Here is a 22,967-nt window from a genome sequence, read left to right on the forward strand (position 1 = left end):
ATATCTTCTCTTTTAGTTTAAAACCATTCCTCCTTTCCCTTCACTATCTGTCCATTTAAGAACTTGCTCCCCCTCATTTTTATAAGGTCCTTTAGTGTTGTAATGCACTACTTATGCACTATTTATGGTTTTGTGTTGCACTGAGGATGGTTTGTTCTGTTTCCCCTCTCGGTTTGTATCGTGGTTTTCCCCTTCCCTTAACCCCTCCCTTTCCCCCTGGCCAGCCCTGAGTGACTGTGACCTGGGGTTCCTCCACCCCTGAGTTAGGGTTGAAAATACCCTGCGTTTGCCATGCTCTCTCTCTTCTCCCTGAAACTTTTCAGGACAATAAATTTGGATCATCCCAGGAAGGAGAGCCTCCTCTAATCGTTTGCCTTTGTCCATGCCAGACACTTTAGGTACTGGAAGGCCACAAAAAGGTCTCCCTGGAGCCTTCTCTTCTCCAGGCTGAAAAACCCCAACTCCTTCTGCACTGCCTTCATAGGGGAGGTTCTCCAGGCCTCTGATAATCTTTGTGAACCTCCTCTGGACCGTCTCCAACAGGTGTTTTTCTTGTGCTGAGGACTCCAGAGCTGGATGCTGCATTCCAGGAGGAGTCATACCAGAGTGGAGCAGTGGAGCAGAATTCTCTCCCTTGCTCTCCTGGCCATGCTGCTTTTGATGCAGCCCAGAATGCAGTTGGCTTTCCAGGCTGTGAGTGCACAGTGCTGGCTCATGTTCAGCTTTTCATCCATGAGAACCCCCAAGCCCACCCTTCAAGTCCACGTCTGAGCAACTTGGAGGTAAGAATGTTGCACAGGACCATGTTGAAGGCCTTACAGAAGTCTAGGTAGATGACGTTGGTCTGTCTTCCCTTGTCGACTGTTGCAGTCACTCCATCATAGAGGGCCACCAGATTGTTTCAGGCATGATTTGCCTTAAGAAAGTCATGCTGGCTGTCTTGAAATACCTCCTTTTGTTGTATGTGCCTTAAAACTACTTCCATGAGAATTTATTCTGTGTTCTTCCCAGGCACAGAAGTAAACCACCAGTATATGGTTCCCTATATTCTTCTTTCTTTCCTTTTTGAAAATAGGAGTGACATTTCTCTTCATCTGACTGCAAAATGTCTTAGTTTTTTATAATTCTCTGATCAAACTCAGTAACCATAATCACTAAAAGTTACCAATTTTTATACTACAATAATGAAATCAGATGAACAGGTGTATTTTGCTTTACCTCACACTATGAACCTGTTGTAGTGAACTGACTGGAAGACCACAGTACACTGGAGAGTTACTGATTCATGTAGTAATGAAACTGAGCAAGTATAGCAGACCATGTTTAATGTCTCCACCCCAGCCCTCAGCACTGTTGCAAAAGCACATTTTCTGCAGGACAAACCTGCCCAGATCACTGTAAGGGAGGAGCCTGCAGGTAACTCAGTACTGGTGGTTACAACACCCGTTCAACATTGCCTTAATCTAAAAGTGCAGCAAGAAGTTATCATGAAAATATCCTTTATTAATAGGGTTGTTTTATTGCAAAAAAATAAAATATGCAATACCACAAAGAACCAAGAGAGAGATCTCTGCATGCACAGAATCTGTGCAGCATGCTATGGAAAAATCTCCCCAGTGCTAAGAGAATGCATAGTTCCCAGCATCTGAAGGGGTATGAGATTGACTAGATAACTATATTCTTCTTTATGTTATTAAAACATACATTTTAGTAAGTCATTTGTTGTTGTACCTTTCTTGCCAAGATTTAGAAAAAATCCTGCGTTTTCACTGTCTCACCTTATATGCCACCACTCCACCCTGGTGCAGAACACCAGCCACTATCAGGCTGCTTTATTGAAGGACTAACAGCTCACTTTTTAACACTGTATATCTATTTCTCTCTAGCAAACTAGTTAGGTAAATAATTTCTCTGCAGACTGGCTTCATAGGTCCCTGTTCTCAATTTGTTTTGAAAAACTTCAAATCTCAGAAGTACATAAAAAAATTTGTCTTCATACCAGGACTTGTTCTAAGGACAACTTAGAAGAAAGCAAGAAGCTTAAGAAAGAGTTTCTTTTCCATCATTATCATCAGTCTTCTAGTTTTTCAAAAGCATTATCTTGAACTGGAAATGGGAAGAGAACTATTTTAAAAAAGTATTAAATCAAAATTGTTACCCCAAATTATATACCAACAAACTACCATTTCCCCTCAAAGGAGAATCAATGTTTCATTAGTTATGCAGGATAGCACTTTTTCTTTAAATTTGTTTGGAAGTTTATTATAAAGCTGGCCAGTTGAGGGGAAGAAAAAGAGGAAATATTGTTCTCTAGTTCATTCATCTCTTTTCACAGACTCAGAAAAAAAATAGTATGACATTTAATGCATAAAAGAGTAAAATTTCATGTACTCTTACCCACAAAAAAAGGAGAACATACTGAAGGAAATGTTATTTCACACTTGTATAGAACTGTACTGGCTGGCAAATTTGAGGTTTGCTGTTCTGGAAAAGCAGATCACGAAGACAAAGTAAAATAGGTTGAACCAAACCTTTGTTAATAACAGGATTTCATACCAAATTACAGGATTCCCTTACCAGAGAGATTGGTATGATTTGCACAGAAGTGAACAAAGTTCAGAAGGAAAACAAGAAAGACAAACTCTGAAGCAGTTTTGACTGCAATAGCCTATCATGGCCTTTAAAGTTCTGCAGTACTTCTGTCTGGAGGCAGCTTTAGAGAAAATTATAGCTTTCTAATTGAATTAAATATGAAAATGACTACTGCAATGAGTAGTGTGTCCCTGCTGAAATTTATTGTGGTGCATCTCTAAAATTTTCAGTCTGCTTCACAGCTATGCACTGGCAATGCTTAAATGCAGTCTAGAGCTCTGAGACCTCCTGGAAGAACAGTGGCATGGGGGGATATGTCTGATATGTCTCCATCAGGACACTTTGGAAACGAACAGTGGTGAAACAGCTAACAAGACCACCATGTGGCTTGGACTTCTGGTTTCCCATTCAGAAGAAGAGAAATAGTTTACAACCCTTTGAAGGGTAATCAAGGTATTCAAGCTCTCCATATCTTAACTCACATGCATTGCTATTTGAAAAATTACTCCTTTCCTGTAGAAAATTACAGTGAGTGTGTACTTACATTTTCTTTCCATTTTTTTTCCATTTTTTTCCCATTTTTTTCCTTTTTTTTTTCTTTCCATTCCAATTTCTAGAGGCTTCTTCTAAACCAACACAAACATTAAATATCACTTTTTTTCAAATTTAAAATTTTTGTTGTGTTATTTGGAAAAGGAAAAAGACTTGGCAAAGGCACTGAAATGGCCTTCAGGGTTACACAAAGCAACAATATTTTGAGTTTAAATGTAGCGGATATGTTGCCTTTTTGATGAAGGGGTAATTGCCATAAAATGCCAAGTATGTAGTCTGCTGTGATCTTTGAAAGGAATGTGTTATGGGACTTTCACAGTTACATAACTTGGTAACAAGGAGAGTTGATCAAACCAACTACCCACAGACTTTGGGATTTATCTCATCCATTTCCACTTGGTATTTAAAGTCTCCACTAATTATAATAAATTTCAATTATACTCAGTGCAGAGGAATGAGCACATCCAGATGCCTGGTTCTCTTCATTACCTCCTAAGTGAGAAAAGGATGACTAGTTCAGAACTATTTAACTTTTAGAGGAGTAAGTTAAGACCTATAAATATCTCCCAGAGATAGTAAGCAACTGGCAGAGAAATAAGATGGAATTCCACCTCCAGATTCTTCTATAATAATTCTATTTTACAGCATGTCCTATTTATCTCCTTTAAAATAGTTTTATGTCCTGATTGTCTTCCTTAAAAACCACACACCTAAGATATAATCCCTAAATTCTACAGCTATACCCCTCCGCGCAAACATAGGGAGTGGGAAACAAACTACGTATAGAAAATATGAAAGGTTTATTTAAGGAAGCTCTTCTGTTGCATTTGGATTTATTTGCTTTGAAAACAAGGGAACCTCTGAGAATAGCTAGTGAGATAGAAAACAGGTATCAGAAAGTATATTAAAGCAGAAGATACACCACTGAGAGAGACTAAAGAGATTAACAAATCTCTTTTCAGCCTTTTGACATAAGCATCATTCAAAACCATTTATGTGGAGCTAAATCCATACTTCCACCCCTTTTTCTGTCCAGTATTCCAAAATATCTGTCACTTTTCTCTGTATTTACTTTATTTGTTTGCAAAGACATAGCAAGCCATGCACACTAAATGTTGTGACTACAAAGAGTAATAAAGAAAGCTCATATACAGTTTGGAAAAGTGTTGCAAGACCTCAAACCTCTTTCCTGTTGCATGGCCAAACCCACTGTAAATCCACTCCATGGACGACTGCCTGACAGACATTGTGCTGCACTCGTGGTGTGAAGAGGGCTCAGGGCAGCCAGTTGCCAGAAAGCAGTTGCATCCAAAGGGATTTGGGCAGTCAGCTTACTCCAGGCACTCTTTTTTGTCTTCTAGAGACCTGAAACAAAACTGGTTCCTATCTTCCCCTCCCACTACTAGGATTTTATCTTGCATGTGCACTATTGCACAAAGATGTCTATAATTTAAAATCATTGGTCATCTGTGCCAGACACCAGGAGTCAGCACCATCTCTGGTCTGCAGCTGTGCCGGTCCCCGGAGGAGAGAGACTGTCAGCTCTGCCAGTGCAGCAAGAGGCTGAGCTGTGCTGAAGAGCTCACCAGCACAACTAACAGCATTGCTACTCCCATGAATTATTTAATGCACTAAACTTGGGAAATTTGGGCCTTCACAGGAAAGAAACTGTAGGCTAATGGAATGATGACGGTTGCAGCCTTTCAGTAGCTGCATCTTCTACAGTGATCTGACTGATGGGATGAAGGGAGAAAGGTGTCAGCAGTAGCACATGGTCTTGAGAAAGACAGCATACATATCACATATTACTTGGAGCTGGTTTTTTTAGGAGATTCCTTTATAATATTTACCTCTAAAACCTGGCACCTTTTGACACATAATACAGGTCGATTGCTTTGTTCACAAGGAAAACAGGTAAAATTTGAGCTTCTTTTTCACTTGTAAAGTAACTAATACTGAGCATGTCAAATCATAAAGCCAGTCTGGACAGTTTTAGTCTAAACTATTTGTATGTGGGAAAGCTTTAATTTGTACTCTTTCAAGCTTCCATTGAGATGCTAAAATAGCAAATTCCACCTTAATTCTCAAACAGTCTAGAGTTTACAATATTTAAAGTTTCTTTTTTTATATAAATACATACCAAATAGACACAAGAGACAGTGGCAAGCATAGCTCTTGCTGGATGTATATACTCTGTTTGTCCAATGCCTCATGATACCACATTTCAACTTGGATTTCATCAACTGATGTAAACAAATGCATCAATAATAAACCCAACCAAAAAGCTTAGAAAAACTGAAAACTTTCACTTCTAGAAGTGGTACAAAATACTGTGGTATTTATATTACAAAGAGTTAAAAAGAGTTGTTATTAAAGATTGTTTGATACTGCTGTGTTTTCTATAGAAAGGCCACAATTCTTGAACATTGTTGCATACCAACAATGAAGTGACTAGATACCCTAAACCAGAAAAGTATATAAGCTCTTCACAATCAGGTTTGGAAAACATCTTCAACCTCTCTGTTTTTTATTTCTCTGTGGGAAGAAGGAGAGTTGGGGACCAGCATGTTGCAGCTGTCATGCACCATGTCAAAGAGCATCAATTTTGTTCCTAAGCAACTCTGCACAGTGCAGCAGTTGCTGCCCATAACTGATAAGGATGCTCAGGGAATTGTTAAGTGGCTGAAAATGGAAGAGATAAAAGTTAGAGAAAATGAAAGTAAGGTCACTAACACAATAATACAAGTCCTCTTTTGGGCTATAAAAAGGGGGGATATGAATATTAACAGCAATGAAAAGTTAAGGATCCCACTCACATTACATATGCTCTCATACAGAAAACTCTTTTGATTCATTTTACTGAAAGAAGCAGTGAGTTAGGATGCAAAAGACACATTCAGACTGTAAGCTTTTACACAATCCTAAATTAATTCTTTCACAACCTTACAGTCTAACTCTCAGCCATTTACAGGGCATGCCTGGATGGCCAAGCTTTCAAGTGATAATTTGAAAAATTGTTCCCTGCATATCAGCCAAAATATTTTGAGAATCTGCCAGTATAATTCATAGAAAAAATCTGTATCTCTGAATACACATTTGAAAAAAGTTAGGGTTTGGCCTCAAAATATTTTTTTTTCAAAATAATAATTTATTAAATAATTATCATATGATTAGGCTATTATAGATACCATTAAGGAGGTTCACAGTTGCTTCTTAATCCAAAAAATTAATTCTCTTAATCCAAGAGATTTCAAACTGTAGTGAAACATACTTCATTTTAATTTACCAAAGTATTCAGAGTAATTAAATGAAATCCTGGAAGTTTATACTGCTTTTATACTATAAGAACCCTTAGCTAAGGACACTAAGTCTTCAGTAATCAAACAGCTAAATTTATTTAGAAAGATACATATTCTATAACATTTTTGTTCTAATGCTGCTATAATGGATTGTATTTTTAAAAAATACACAACTATTCTCAATATTGGAATTTTTTTCTTCCTATGCTATTTTTTAGTATAAAGCCATAGTGCAAGTGGTGGTAGCTACAGAACTGATCTGGACACCATCTGGTTAACAGCTCACAAATCACAATCCTTCCTCAAAAAGAAGGTGTGATATAACATATAACATGTTTACCTCAGGAATTTTTTTTTAACAGAGATTCAGGAAAAATAAAGGAAAACCTGCTTTAAATATACTTCATTTAGGACCAGATATTAAGGTAAGAATCAACTAGCAGAACTGTACACTCTGCTGACAAAGTTCATATTACTGCACAAAAAGAAAACCCAAAGGCAGGCAAAGTACTTCTCAAACCTCCTACATAAATCTGTAAACAGTGTCCATTAAAATAGACACAAAATAGGAAATAGGAATGTCTGCCACCATACCAGAGAAGGGGATGAAATTGCAGTGATCAAAATTGAGAGTTACTTTTTCTTACCACACATCAGCATTTTAACAAATTTACTGTGTATAAGCTAAATAAGAGACCTATTGAAACCAATAAATCCTCAGATTGCATGTTTATTTGAAAATTTAATCACCTACCTGACATTTTTTCATAATTTTTCCCACTCTTTCTAAAAATATTTTCATTAATAATACCTACATGTCATAGCTTCCATTTCTGACATATCTTTTCATGCTGAACTCTTGGTTTGAAAACCACAGAGACAAAAAATTAGGATCAAAAAATATATCCCTTGGATAATTTACAGTACTCTCTCAGTTACTCTTCTGTTTTTAACTCAAATTACTCATTCCTCTTTCCTAAGCATACCATACACTCAACTCTTATCTCCTTCCTTTTTTTTATCTTTTGTTTTAACAAGACCTGAACCCTAGCAGGATCCATTAGATTCCGATAGGGGCATTTGGTCCTGCCTCTGAGACATACCCAAAGTCTGAGTAAAATATTCTATACTTATCCTAGAAGTTAATCCTGTGCACATAAGACTATTTTCCAAGGTGACTAGGTACCTAGCTTCAACTGTTTCTAATACCCAAGCCTCTTCTGAGAATTCAAGTTGAGCACCTGTCTCCATCTCCAGACACATAAATGCCTTTAAATTTTTCCTTGTAGTGTTTGGATCCTAGAAATGAATAAACCAGGAGATCTCTACATCTGTCAAACTTGACTTCTCAGTTAAATCAGTCAGATCAAAGAAACCGGTAAGACAGATGAAACAGAAAAATCAGGGATGAAATGCAAAACTACTATTCCCAAATACTTTAAATATGCAAAATTTTACTTTGTTCATACTAAACCCATTTTTTTCTAGGTTTTTTAGAAACCTCACATTTTCTGTAACTGAAGAATCATGCTCTAACTAACTACATTTACACAGTAGCTCCTAATGCTTTCACCTTCAGGATGAAGATCTGCAGATAAGTCAGGAACGATACTGCACAGTGGAATATAAGAGAGGAAACTGCTTTTCTAAATACACAGAAAATACAATTGCTTATATGACTGATATCCTTGTATATTTAATAATCATAGAGCAGACTTTTGCTGTTTTGTTAGCTTTTGTCAATGCATTTAACTGATAGAATTGGAACTCATGGTGGTAGGTAGGAATGCTGTACTGATAGCTAGGTACATTAAGATCTATCTCCTAATAATGCATAAGTTGTGTCTATGCAGCTATGAGAAAAGAAGTGCAGTCTCATTTGAATTATAATAGAGATGAATCCTGTTAGATTTTATTTTTTTTTTATGTGCTGATCACGTGATATATGTGTTTAAACCTAAGCCTTCATATGCCAGATACCTGAATAAGTTTTTGTATCCAGTGTTTTTCTACTGGGCACTCATATCCCACATTGCATATCAGATGCTCTAGTCAAAAGCATTATTTTTTATTTAATCTTAAATCACATGTATTTAGGTCTATGCTGTGAAAATCAAGCCAATTTCACTGTGTACTTTGGTGAAAATTGATTTTTTTTTCTTTTGTGAAAACAAACCCCACAGATTTTTTACTTAATAAGATGTTTATAAAACATTACCAGAGGCACAGCAAGATCAAAATCATGTGCTTCATAAAAATATATTAAAAAATAGTGGTAAAAATAAAGGTTATTAACTGTGTTAGGGCTTGAAGTCCAAGCATGGTTGCTATTATTGTTCCAGGACATGCAGTGTAGAGCTATGATTTTAAAGCACTGTCTGTAAATTCAAAAAACCTTTTCTTCACTGCATAATTAATTCAGAAAAAAAAAATAAAATATCTCTTATAGACTATGTCTTCCAGAAAAATCTGTGTTTCTATCTATTGCCTAATAAATGATAGGTACAAAAATATACAGAATTTTCCCCATCACTCTGTCAGCTCTGTTGTCATGTAACAGATGAGACCTGTTAAGGCTGATTCTAAACATTTTCTGTATTTCTAATTTATACTCCCTCTTTGGAACAATCTATGATCTTAACCCCTGATGAACCAGATTCTTCTCCCGTTAGCTTACCATGATGAATATTATGAACTTCTGCCAATGGACTATAGTGTCATAAAAATGAAGTAAAAGGAGTAATTCATTAGACTGTTTTTCAAATGTCTGGAAACTTAATTGTCACCCTGAAGTTGCAAGATGTTATCAACTTATTTTGAATAGTTACTTTATTTCTGTGGTATTTAGGTTCCCCTCTTCAGAAATACAGTTTCCATTTCCAGGTTTGTTTTGTTTTGTTTTGTTTTGCATGGTAGGTACTATTTCTAGTACTGTATTCATAGATTTATATGGCTTTTTTATTGCTAATTTTTCATCTTAGAAAAAAGCACAATGATATGAGTCACGTGAGGATTGTCATCACCCAGTTTGTACTTCTTGGGTTTGATCACTTAAAGATTTTACTCAAATGACAGTATTCACTGATGATTACTTGGATGATAGGCCCTAGTTAATAGATCAGGCACAAGTCATATTTACTCTCTGAGATTATTTGTTCTTCCGTACTAAGCATATTTCTATGTTACATCCAGGTCCACAGCAATCTAATTGTTCTTACTCTTCTCTCAAAGTAACAACAGGGGAAACTAAATTCCACCTCTTTCTACCAAAGGAGCAAATAAATTACATCCTGAGCAGAAAAATTGTTTTGTTAAGTATCATCTTCATGCTCTTCCTAACTGAATTAAGGAAATTCAAAAAAAAAAAGGAGTGAAACAAGCTAAGTCCTTTTACTCTAAGAGATTTTCAGGATTGTATTAAGAGGAAAGCTGGTCCCCAGTGTAATTAAATAAGAATATAATTACTCTGCTCTCTGTCAAGCAACAACAGCCCAATATAGTTTCAGTAATCTTTTTGTTACAGAAGAAATAATTTTTCTTACTACCATCAAAATGACCCTTAGTACAACAAATTCTCCCTGGAGCCCTTTTTGAATATCTAGTAATGTACTTTGAAGGTGATCACAACTACACTTTGTCCCTCCTCTGTTATATAGGCTAAATGTCTCTGCTGTGAAGAGAAAATAGATTGAGATATCAAGCACATTTGTAAAATACAAAACCTACTAGGTTGTATATAAGAAGACAAAAATAGAAAAATTCTATTTGAAACAGGGTTGAAAATATTAAACTAAAAATGAATGAGCCATATGTACATACAAGATACAGAAATAACACTCTAACTTTGTGAATCTTTACATTTGTAACACAAATCATAAGAATACAACCAAATTTTTAATAAAATTTTTCACAAAACAAAGATTTTGAATTTTCTTCTCTCTTGTCAGATTTTATTAAACTCAATGGATTATTTGAAACTAAAATGCAGAGACTATAAGGAACTAAATACACTGGAAATGGTGCAGTGGTGAAAAAAGAGAGCATGTGTGGCATTTGAGAAAAAAATGTGATGATTTGGAAATTTTATGATGCTCATAAGGAAAAATCTATCAAACAAAGGTCAGAACAAAAAATATTTTCTGAGAAAAGTTCAAGTCAAATGAATGACAATGATGACAAACGAAAGATTTGATCTAGTAGAGAAGGATGAATTAGGAATCTGGAACAAAGGAGCAAAAGAATGAAAAATAAAGCCAGAGGAGTCTTATTACAAATGTTAACCTTGTCTTGAAGAAGGAAGGAAAGGTGTCAACCAGTAGACAAACCCCAACCATGAAAACTATGGAAAATGGTAGCTGGAATAAATAATGGAAACAAGAAATAGATAGAATATTCCTGTGTTGATAAAATAAAGAATGGAAAAAGGACTGAAGATGGCAAAGAACATGAATGTGCAGGAAAAGAAAATCCTTTCCTCTCTTCCCTTGTCCACTGTTTGAGGCTGTTATCACATCTAGTCACCTATTTATTATAAAGTAAGTCTTCAGAGAATTTGATATATTTAAGTGGGTTTCCCCACACATTAAGAGCTATATTAACAAATAATCAAAAAAATACTTGCTTTATCTTTTCTGAAAGACACACCTCTGGTTTACACAATGAAAGCAAATAAACGAGTAGTCGAGTTTAAGCCTCCTTTCATTAAGTGTTGTGTTCATCTACTGGTGTTGTGTGACTTAATAGAGAACCCAATGTAAAGGCTATAAAAATAGAATTTTAATATAGCAGTAAGATTGCTTTAGAACTACTCACAGAAGAACACTATGTTCCTTATTTAAAGTATAATATCTTCATACAACAAAAACTACAATGCAGATCTGACTGACTTGGGAAAAAACAATATCCTTGCATCCTCAAAACCTTACCAGCTATTGCAGCTCATTTGATGGCTCCTGAAAGGGCAGATGGAAAGTTATGAGATTGGCATGTCATAAGGTGACATCAGAAAGCGACACAACTCTCATGGGTGAAGATGTTCACAAGCCCCTAGGAGGGGCGAGTCCCAGTGGAGGACTGCCAGTCCCAGTTCAATGCACTTGAGCTTTTCTCTCTGTCAAACTTCACACTAACCTGATTCTTGACCTCTGTGTTTCCACTATTATCTTCAATCTCCATAAAATATTCTGTGACCTCTTTTAATTTTATTCTCTTTTCTCCTCTTGTTTCTACTTTACTTTTACTACAATTAATCCTGATAAAACACTAGTTTGAAGTTTAAAATCAGAGTTCAGTTTGTGGAAGCATGCATGCTGTTTTTCCAGAGGTATCTTTCTCTTCTCTGTCTCTCTCTGCCTTTTATCTTTTTCTCATGTTCTCTTTCTTCCTTTGCTCCTTTCTTCCCTTCTTTTCATTTTTTTTCAGCTCTTTCATGTTACATTTCCATGTACATGTACTAGTTGAGCTGAGCAGTCAAGAGCAGTAAATCACTGGGATATCCTTGGAGGTAAGAATATAGTAATATTTGAAGTCACTAGCAAGGAAAATGCAATCTGTGTTTTTTAAAGACACTTTAATTGCTCAGCAATCATGCAGAACTGAAAAATACAGCCCTGCTTCCAAGGTAATAACTCCCCAAAATGCAAAGGTCGCTTACTCAATACCCTTGCTATCTAGAAAAATATGACAGTGACACCAAGACTCAAAAACTCAATTTCATGTTAGTCTATTATTGGTTATGAGCTTTCATGATTTTTTGTAGTATTTCACATAACCTGCTGTGTGGTACTGTCATCTAAAACACAAAGACTTCATCAAGCTTTGTTCCTAAAGTAGAGAAGCTCCTATCGAGTACATTTATACACCCCTGATTCAGATAAAACTAAAGTTAAAATGAGCAGGAGCTCTCTATTAGTAAAGAGGAGATAAGATTTAGCACATAGAAAAGGTATCAGTACTAATTACAATCAGCTTTCACTGACCCTTGATGCTTTTCCCTGTAACTTCCCTTGCCTTTTGTGCAATTATTCCACCAACTAAAAAGATTTCAAAGCTTTTATTATGCTAATTTTATTTAAATTGTTCACATATATATATTTAACATTTAAACATAATCTTTATAAAGTTATCATGATGTTATTAAAAGGACATAATCTAGCTAATGCACTGATTATAAGATTTCATAAAAATTGGAGATGTGTGTCTTATCTGAACCTGTATCATACCTGAACTCCTGAGGGTGAGACTCTGGATCTCTGTTCAACCTGCTCAAAAGTTTCTCTGTTCAAACCACCTTGAAAAAGGTGTCAAGCATGAGAGGATTCTCTTTAACCCTTTTTGTTCCACTTGGGACCAACATATTGTGTCACTGTATACTTAGAAACAGGTTCTTCGGTTCTATTCAAAGAGATTTGAAATTATGTTCAAATTACAGCAGTGCTTCTGAAGATTTTACTCAGAGTAATAATTCAAAACCTGGAATTACAGAATAATACTCATGTATGTGTATGTATGTGTGTGTTTGTGTGCCAAAGAAACAAACAAATCATATTAACACCAGCTGTGATATCATACCTGTTTTATGATCAGTTGCAATTTGGGCACAAAACAAGAAAAGTTTCTGTTCAGTACCATGGACAAGTACTTTTCACATTGTTCATGAGCATGAAACAACTTACTCAGAAAGTACCTTTTGTTACAAAAAAAACATACACCAGCTTCTGTTTTTTATAATATTAAAATATCAGTCAATTCTTTCTTGAAAACATCACTGTTCTAATTTAAAAACAAATGGTAAAAAATAAAAGCATTAGAAAACACAGGACTGTGGATCTAGTTATCATGCCTAACTTTTTTCTTCTGCTAACTGGTCCATTGCATTTGTCATCAGCAACAGAAAATGAAAACCAAAAAAAACACCCAGGAATCGAAAAGGCGGGTTAAAATCCCCAAAGCTCTTGTCACTCCTTTTTAGCATAACTTGCCCTTACAAGAAGTATGAAATATTTACTGTGCACTATATTTATCTTCATTTGTTATATCACACTGAAGATAAAAGCCTTGTATAAGAAATGGTGGCATAAGACATTCCTTTATCTTTTTCAATATTTTGCATTTCCCAAGTAAATTACTACTGCACATAATAAATCAAGTTTTTCATAATAGTTTAATAATGCACTTTCATTTTGTTAAATTTAAAACTTATACATGTTCCATAAATTTCAACAGTCCCAACAAGATATGGCAAAATGCTAATAAAATGATGGGTTTTGCTTTAATGAAAGTGCTAAGTTTGTCATTTAGTATCTGTAATGATTAAATAATTAGTTAGTTTATAATGAATCAACAAATTTTCAGTTTCATAGAGGGTATGATACAACTCAAAATTAAGAATAAGGAAAAATTGTAATCTCAAATTAGTCAACCTTCTAAATCCCTCTTGTAATTACAGACAAATGCACTTTATAACTTGGTGCAGAGAATCAGCTGATACAACCAGACTCTGCTGTCAGAGACTTCATAAAATAATACTCTCTTCCAACCTTCCATTAAATTGCATTGCCTTCTAATGTCAATAGTGACACTTTTTAACCCCTATTCTCTGAAAGAAATAGTATTGCCATTAGAATTAAGTTCAAAAACACGTGCTTGATGTGTCATAATCTCACACTTCCTCAGATCATTTTCCAGAATATGTCACCAGTGTAGCCTGACACTCAAAATTTAAAAGTTATAGGTCCATAAAAATCAAAGGAAATGTGTTCAATGTCTTAAATAAAACCACAAATATTTTTTTTGCAAAGACAAAGTATGATTTTCATGAAAACAAACCACTTTGTAATAACAAACTCAATATCAAGGTCTACATCAATACAGGGCTTAAAACAAAAATAGCAGATCCACAAACTGATCAAATTAAAAGCTTAAACTTCGGTTTTCCTTATAAATATTAATAATTTACCAACACTGTAACAGGTCCTGACAGCAAAGACAATACTCCATTAAAAACCCACTGAGAACTCACATATACCAATAAAATATTCCAATTTTTCTGTCCAAAACCAAACAGTTTAAAGACTTTGTTTGCTTTGTTTTGTTGATTGCTTTTTCAGGTTTTTGCAGGTTTTGGATTAGGGTTATTTTAATTTCAGCAATGCTGTTAACTCTCTTAAACGTGTAAAACATCTAGGAGGAAGTCCCAAGTTGAATTCTTAAAGTTCTATAACAGAAATTTACCCTCACGTTTTTTTTCTATCACCATTTTTTAAAAATTGAGTGTTTTCCATTTGTGCAACAACACCACTTGTTGAAATGCTGGCTGTAACCAAACACCAGCTGCACTTACCCCAGTGTTGTCATGGTGACGATGGTGTACCAGAAGGCTGCAGGGATGCTGGTGAACTTGCTGGCTGATGAACCTTTCTCTGCATAGTACATGACTGTGGCAAAGATGATGATGGCCATAGTGAGCGAGAAGAGGAGGAAGCCTAACTCCGAGGCACAACTTTTCAGTGTGTAGCCCAGGATGCGCAGACCCTGTGAGTGGCGGGAAAACTTAAAGATCCTGAAGACACGAAAGACTCTTAATGTCACAAAAGCCCCACTGACATCCTCATTATCTGTCATCACCAGGCCAATGTAATATGGCATAATGGCCACCACATCAATGATACTCATGACACTGCGCACAAATTTGTAGCGACTAGGAGCTGCCAGCAGACGTAGGAGATATTCAACTGTGAAGATCATGACACAGGCAGTATCCAGACAGAAGAAAGCCACCGCATACCGCTCTCCACATGGCAGCTCTTTGATGCGACCCGGGCTTACCCCACAGGGCACCGTCTCCACCACATTGGCAATAACGGAGACGGCAATGAAGAAACCAGTGACATAGTAGAAGACTAGAGCCAGGGTACTGGTGTGTGGGTTTTCAAAGGCCCGCCACATCCTCTGACGAGCTGTCATTGAGGGTAGGGAGCTCTCAGCTACATGATCTGTATCAGCATCATCCTGCAGGCGCTCAGCATTCTCACGCCGGCGATCCTTGTACTCCTCGTAACAGCAGTCACCAATGATCTCGGGGATGATGCCAAAGAAGGCCAGCTCCTCATCGTAAGCTGAAATGCACTCCTGGCGGGGATAATGAAGCTTCCCAGTACGGTAGAAGTTGAGAATGTGGCGGAAAATGTCAGGGTCCCGATCAAAAAAGTACTGCTGTGTCTCAGGGTGGTAGAAGAAGTCCCGCTCTGAACTGCCCAGCAGGGTGTCAGGGTAGCGCTCTAAGGTGTCCAGCCATGTCTGGAACTGGATGCCACTCACATTCAGCACAATCAGGGAGTCCTGGCTTCGCTTTCTTTCCTGCCGTGGAGCAGCTGGCATGGGACCAGTAGCCACTGGCATCCATCCTATGGCTGCTGCCCTGGCAAAGGGTAACCAAGCTGCCACGCCTGCCGCCATGGTTCCAAACACCTATTACAGCTAAGGGAGTCAATCTAGAGACAGTTCTGGTCCAGCCACTGAAATAGAGAGGGAAAAGAAAAACACTAATTCTCACACATTCTTGAGGCAGCAGAATTTCTGAACATGCTGAGTATTAACTGAAAACCCTTCTGCTTCCTTTTGGTTTCCTCCACTTTTTCACCCCAGAATATGCTTTCCAGGTGCTGGTCGCACTGTTAGGACAATAAATGAAGGCACTTGGAAATCCCTGTACTCAAAGCAGCTTCTCTGACAGCCAGATCATTTGGATAGAAGGTCTCCATTCGAGGCCCCTGGACGAAAGCAACAGTCCTCAAATCACTAGCCCCTGGAGCCGGCTAGTAGCTCTAGTGCAGCTGTGCAGCCACCTGGAAGGAGATTTTCCTCCACGCGCGATGCAGCCTGTCCCCCCGCCCCTCCTGCGCTCGCTCCCCGCCCGCCGCCGGAGCCGGGCCGCGGCAGCCAGCGGAGCCTTCCCGGGCGGCTGCAGCGGGGCCCTGGCGCCGTCGCCGCTCGCCGTGGAGGGGCAGAGGGGATGGGCCGGGCGGGCCGCCCCCTTCCCGGCGGCAGCTCTGGAGCAGCGGCGGGAAGAATCCTCTCCCTGACCTTTAATCGCTGCCCGGGGACTCCTTCAGACCCCGGCTAGGGGCCGGGGGAGTCAGCGGAGCAGGGGGAGGAGCTCCGGGCGGCAGCATTAAACTTTTAAGGCAAGTTTTCCGTGCAGGAAATGCTTTGAAGGGCAGAGAGATGCCGGGGATGGGGCGCCGGGAGCGGAGAGCGCCTCGCGGAGAGGGAGCGGGCAGAGCGGGTCTCTTCCCCGGACGGAGCATCGGGACACGGACAGGGGCTGGTCTGCGGCGAGGAGACCGGGGTCGGGCAGAGCCCCCGCGGTCCCGGCGGGGGCAGGAGAGGGGGCTTTGGAGACGCAGGCACTAGGTGGGCTGCACGGGGCATCCCCGGGAGCGCCCGAGCGGGCGGCGAAAGGCGAATCCGGGGGAGGCCGGCCGTGGAACGGGAGAGGGGCCGGAGCTCCCTGGCGGGGGGGGGGAGGCCGGGGGCGCGGGGCAGGGGTGCGGGGTGCCGTAGGGCTCGGCGGTCGGTGGTAGACCATGCCCCCCCAACCCCTCCCCCGTGCCCCCGCCTCCTTCCTCTCGCCCCTTCCCCTCGGCTCAGTTCTCGAATCCCTCCAGACGTGCCCAGTCTGCGGCACCTACCTGTGAAAGTCTGGTGAGAGCGCTCAGTTGCATAGAGACTTTTGGAAATAACGGGCTCTGCCGCTAGATCTCCGCGCCCCGCCGGGAACCGCGGGGAAGTAGTTGCTCCTGAGAAAGCTCGATCGCATCCAAAGGGACATCGATAATAAGGCTTTCCTCCACCCCCACCCCCCTCCGCCACCGCCGAGCGCCAAGCAACAAGTTCAAGGGGTGGGTGGGGGAAAAAAAAAAAACAACGTAATCGCGCCTGGCAGCTCGTGGAGCACGTCCTTGCGGGGCGCGGATCCTGCGGCGCGGGGCCGCTGTCAGGCGCGGCTGCGGCTGCGGCCGCTGCCCCTGCCCCTGCCCTGCCGCGGGCTGCGGGCGGCAGCGGCGAGGGCCTGGCGCGGCCGGGGGCGGGGAAGGGGCTTCCCGCTGCCTCCCCCCAAGGCGGGCGGGCCATGCCATCCCGCCGCGCCGCCGCCGCCCGCGGGCGAGGGGCGCAGGGGCGGGCGGCGGTGCGGGCGCGGGGAAGCGCGGGGCGGGCGAGCGGGCAGGACATCGCTCCGCGGGCGAAACAAAAGGGCTGCGGGCAGCTGCGCCGGCAGGGCAGGCAGGGAGCGAGGCTGTGCCGGTGCGCGTGCCGGTGTGTGTGCCGGTGTGTGTCCCTGCGGGGCCGGGATCGTGCGGTCCAACCCCTCCGCCGGCAGCACCGCACAGACCCTCTGGAGTTCGCGGTGCTTTGGGTAGGAATCGGGCGGCGGCGATAGCTTAGGTGAGGTACCGAGGGGATTTCTGGGGAGCGCTAGCTGCTTTCAAGGGAAGGGGAACCGTTCACTGCATAAAAGGGAGAATGAGATGCCGGGGAGTGAAGTGTAGCGATCCTCCTGACAACCCGCCCCGAGCCACTTCGGAGTTCTGGTGGCAATATCCAAATGGCTCTTACCAGCTTTGGGAACGGCGAGAGCTGGGACGGGTGTGGGAGCCTTTCCCTCCTCCTCTCCGCTCCGCTCCCGTGCCGAGCCGCGTCCCTTTTCCCGACGCTAGATGGCGCGTGGATGACGGGAAGTGCGCTCCCGCCGGGAGCGCCGCTGCGGGGCCGGGCGAGCCCCGCTCCGCGCAGCCCCCGCGCTCTGCCCGCGCGGCCGCCTCCAGCCGCTGCCGAGATCGCGGCACCGCCGCATCTCCGGGATGGACGGACACGTAATTTCCCGAGCTCTGCGTGCCCCTCTGATAGTGCCGATAAGCAGAGGGAAAGGTCTATGTTTTTCCGTCAAGATTCTGAAACAGCTCCATGTCTTCGTCACAGACCTTGCAAGAAGATTACGGAATGTATTCCTCCGTCTAATGTGTTTCTGTTTGGTAGTAAGAGGTTTCGAAAAGAATCACTGAACAGATAGGTTCCTTTGTGACATTTTTACGACCAAACCTTTCACTCTGGTATTTGAGATACCTGCCAAAGAAACCCAAAGCAAAAAAAAAAAAAAAAAAAAAAAAAAAAAAGGCGCCCTACCAAAAGACACACTGAAGCTTGAGAGTTTACACTTCTCTGTATTTTAATAATGTGCTCGGCTTCAGTACATATTCACTTCTATGTTCCCATAAAAAGGTGAATGCTGCCGGTATTGTAGCATAAGCCACAGCCTAAGCTGTTCCTGCAAGTTATCTTTGAAAGCACAGAGAGAAAAGTTTAAAAATATTTGAGTGCAAACTCTAATATAGGAAAACTTGTGATGATGACTGATTGCATATATCAAGTTACTTGAAATAAAATATCACATTAAATAAAAAAAATGCTTTCTGTTTATATAATGAAGTTGTTTGTTGGTTTGTTACTTTTTTCTAGTTCGAATAGTCAGCACATTATATCCTATAAATTAATCCATCAAATTGAAATCAGTTGGTCAGCTATAGGTATTGAGCTTTCATTGGTATGGATATTCTTCTCCCATGTGAAATGGGAGGTTTTGTTTGGTTCTACAGAAGGACGATCCTGTAGAATTAATAAATCTCAATTTATGATCCTGTCAGTTCAGCACTGAGGAAATAAGACTTTTCTGAAAATCAAGAGGTGTCCTTGTCAGCTATAGATTATTTTTGTAATCAATAACTGCTCTTATTTTTTTAACATGCCTAGCTTTACAAAAGTCAGTTGCTGCTTTAAGCTGATTTTTTTCTTTGCAGTTTTTCCTGAAGAGAAGTCTTGCAATAAAGGATTTTCCATCCATAGAGAGAACCCATGAGACAGGTTCCATTAAAGAAACACTTGGATTTCTGTTGCACTCTTAAAGTTGTCTGAGAAATTTACACGTTTCATCAAAAAATGAAAAAAAAAAAAAAAAAAAAAAAACAAACCCAATATATTTTGACAATTTTGGGTACCAAGTATAACATTTAGTCTTTTTTAAGTCAGAGGTTTAAAACCGGTTGAAGTTTAGAGACTTTTCTGACACCACTGACTGGAAAAATGATCACCTCAACTTAAATTTTTGTGGACAGCCTGTATATCAGAGGCATCTCTCCAAAGCAGTACCTTGGAAAGAAAAGAGACTATTGACTCCTTAATTAATATATTACTGTGAAGTGATAGCCAGGAACTCAAACTTTCACTACTTGTACCTTATGTTTAGTTCATTAAAATTGTCTGGCTGAAATATTCCTTACTTTGTATGTTTCAGATGGACTAAATCCTGCTACATAAGGTGTACCTAAATAATCAGTTCTTCCTAATTCAAAATCCTGCCCGTGAAATCAGAATTGGCTAGAAAGAGATTGGTATGATGTAACAGGGAGGATTATGACTTCAAGTAGGAATTAAATAGCAGGGACTCAAATGAGACAAAAATCCTATTTTCAAGGGAAGAAAATAAATCCTAGTAATTGTAGGAAAAGCAGAAAATGGTACTAAGGGGAATGCACAATAGGCTCTAAGATGAGCTGTTTCTTAATTCATTCCAAAGTCATGAGGCACAAAGAACTCTCTGAGGATTAAATAAGATGCCAGCTATGATGCAGAAGTTTATACTAATGAATTTGACTTTTCTTTAGCATTTTAAAAAATATTTTAAATGTTTGAAACTGCAAGTTTTCTTTACAGACTGAGAGTACATGTGTATCCCCTCTTTTTAATTTCCTTACTTCCTTCACTATTAAGACAGTTTTCTTTCCTTTTGAGGAAGGAACACTGCAGATGGTGTTTGGTTTTGAGGTTTGATTGGTTTTCTTCTATTTTTTTTTTCTTTTTTCATGAAGGGAACATTCTTGGGACCTTCTAAGTAGCAGAAATCCAATATAAGAATTTCTAGAATGCAACCCCTTTGAAGAACTAGCTTATGAGATTAAGAATGTGTCTTACAAAGGAAAATGTTTGATTCTACCTTGCAAATATGAAAAATAGTGCTTTGGTCAAACATACAATCGGCCCTAATACCTATAGTCATAGCCCACAGTTTCCTTGCCTTTGTAGATTTTTTTTTCTTCTTTTCGTCTAAATCTAGCTGCCTTTTGTGCTTTGGGCTAGACAGAATAAGTGGAAAGCTTTTGATAATTTTCCCAAAACAAAAAGACACCTTTCTGGCAGTAGGCTAAAATAGGCTCAGATCACTCTGCGGTGCAAGTGCTTGGTGTCCTTTTTTTCTATATGGAGAAATGGATTGCTCTGGACATTAAAAAATGACCACTCACTGGTCAGGGATTAAGACATATTTTGGGGGCAAGTGCGCAATACGTAACATTTCTTTTAAATTCTGAAGTCAAGCTGAGAGGTAGTATAGCCACCATTAATCTAAAAAAAGACCCTTACTTCTGTGGAAAAAGGTTTTTTTATGTATTTATTACAGGTTTAGAGAATGGAACATGAAGGCAGAGCTGTCAGCATAGTAGTTTCTTTTTTTTCTTAAAGTGAGGCTAAGTCAATACTTGGAATCATCACAAGAAAACCTTACACTCTTCCGAAGAGACTGATTTGATCTCAAATATATGTGCTTTATCTTCTCCAAACCAACAAATACTGATGTAGTCCTTTTATATATTTTTCTTGACGTATAGGATATCATATAAGGCATTAATTCTGTTAAATTATGTGTTAATCATATTAAGCTCTGGGAATTCCTTTTCAGATTAGTAATATTGTACCATCAATGAAATGGTAAGTAACTTCTGAATTTTACTTTAGATAAATACTTTTTTTTAAAATTCATGTTTTGCTTCATATAGTATCTTCAAATAGCTGTTTTGTTTGTTTAATGAGACCAAATTTCAACCAATTTCATTTTAATCACCTGTGGTACCTACTTAGGAGCCTTGTCTCCCTGAGTTCTTGGAATCAACAGAGGGAGAAACGATTCCAGAAAGCAACCTATCCTACTTACAGTCTCAGTGTATGTAGGCAGGTATCCATTGACTATAAAAGGCAGTTGGGATGTCTGCTGTCCTTAAATTATGAGGCTTTGCATTAGGATATTTTGCATTTAGGCAGAATGGTCCTCAGACTTAAAGCCTGAGCCAAACTGCTTAGTCAAAAGGAAACTGCCCTGGACTTCCAGTGTCTTTAAGGTCACATCCTTAGAAAGAGAAACGAAGAGTGAATTCATGCAGAAAAGTAATTAATGGCTACAGTTCGTATTTCTGGTTTCACTGAAGCGCTTCAGGAGGGCTTTGACAAAGATGCCTTTTGCCAGACTTACTCTGTGTCACCGTAGCCACATTCCTTAGCACATGCAGGATCTTCAGTGTCATCAACCACTCCTGTTTCACACCACAAACAAAATTTCAAAAAAAATTTTTTTACTTCAGAGTTTTTGACTTAACTGTCTATTTTATTTTTGTTCTCTATAACATACAGCATGGCAATCTTTCAATCTGCATCCAAACATTACCATTTTAGATACTGCTTTTTTCTTTGTATTCCAGGAAATGTAGGGTTTGGATGTGAGCCACCTTCCTCTGCTCCTGCAAAAACCTCACAACGATCAATGGCTCCCTGCCTAATTAGTTCCATCTCTCTTATACCGTGAATCCTTTCTAAACTGTTTTGTTACTAGATTGGCTCTGCTCTTCAATACCTGACATGGAGGGTACCCAGAGAGAGGTATTACAGCTCTGACTGAGAGTGACTGCAATTGTATCATTCCCATTTTTAATAATTGGTTTCCATTCCGGCAAAACTCCCATCATTTCAAGTTTCAGCAGCTTTATAGGAATTCTATACGAAAGAGATGAATATGTCGAAAAATATAGTTAATAGAAACAATGTGTCATTCACTGGCACAGATGAATATAGAACATTTTTCAGAAGTTAGTAGACTGAATACAGTTATTATCTTGCATTGCAAATCATTTCCTTAGTCCAGCCAGCTCTTAGCAAAGAAAGAAGCCTGAGGTCAGGCAGATTGGCATGAAGCTGGTAACTGTTCAAAACTGAGAACATCTGGAGAACTGCCTGTAGGGGCACCTTTTATGCCAGTAATTGCTAATAGCCCCTGTACCACAGTTCAGAACAGGAAATAGAAACCTTCTTTCATGTTAATGATTGCTTTCTAATTGCATAAACAGCAATGAGATAGCAGTCATTTATAGCAAGCTACTCCTCCAGCTCAGAGAGGAAATAATTTTTGTGTTCCTGGTGGCATTGCTGTGATGAATGTTGAGTCCAAGCTTCCAAAAGGAAGAAAGGATGAAATAAAATATCTTTTCAAAAAAAAGTGAAACATTTCTCATGGGTGTTTTTGCATGAAATAAATTTTAAAATAGAATTGAAAAAATAATTTTAAAATACAAATCAGAAAAGCTGGCATTTTTTCAAATCAGTTTTATTAGCCTGGAGCAGGGTGCACAGTTTACAAATCCTGAGAAA

General features: G+C 39.5%; 1 protein-coding gene across 1 annotated transcript in view; it reads right to left on the bottom strand.

Annotated features, from left to right (window-relative positions):
• KCND2 (potassium voltage-gated channel subfamily D member 2) overlaps nt 1-15,899 on the bottom strand; it is a 258,608-nt gene extending 242,709 nt beyond the window's left edge. Inside the window, exon 1 of the mRNA XM_062491921.1 lies at nt 14,785-15,899. Within this exon, the coding sequence (XP_062347905.1) occupies nt 14,785-15,899 (1,115 nt within the window). The remainder of the gene's footprint in view (nt 1-14,784) is intronic.
• Nucleotides 15,900-22,967: the final 7,068 nt, after the last annotated feature.

Source organism: Cinclus cinclus, chromosome 4 (assembly GCF_963662255.1).
Source record: "Cinclus cinclus chromosome 4, bCinCin1.1, whole genome shotgun sequence".
Classification (NCBI taxonomy): Eukaryota; Metazoa; Chordata; class Aves; order Passeriformes; family Cinclidae; genus Cinclus; species Cinclus cinclus.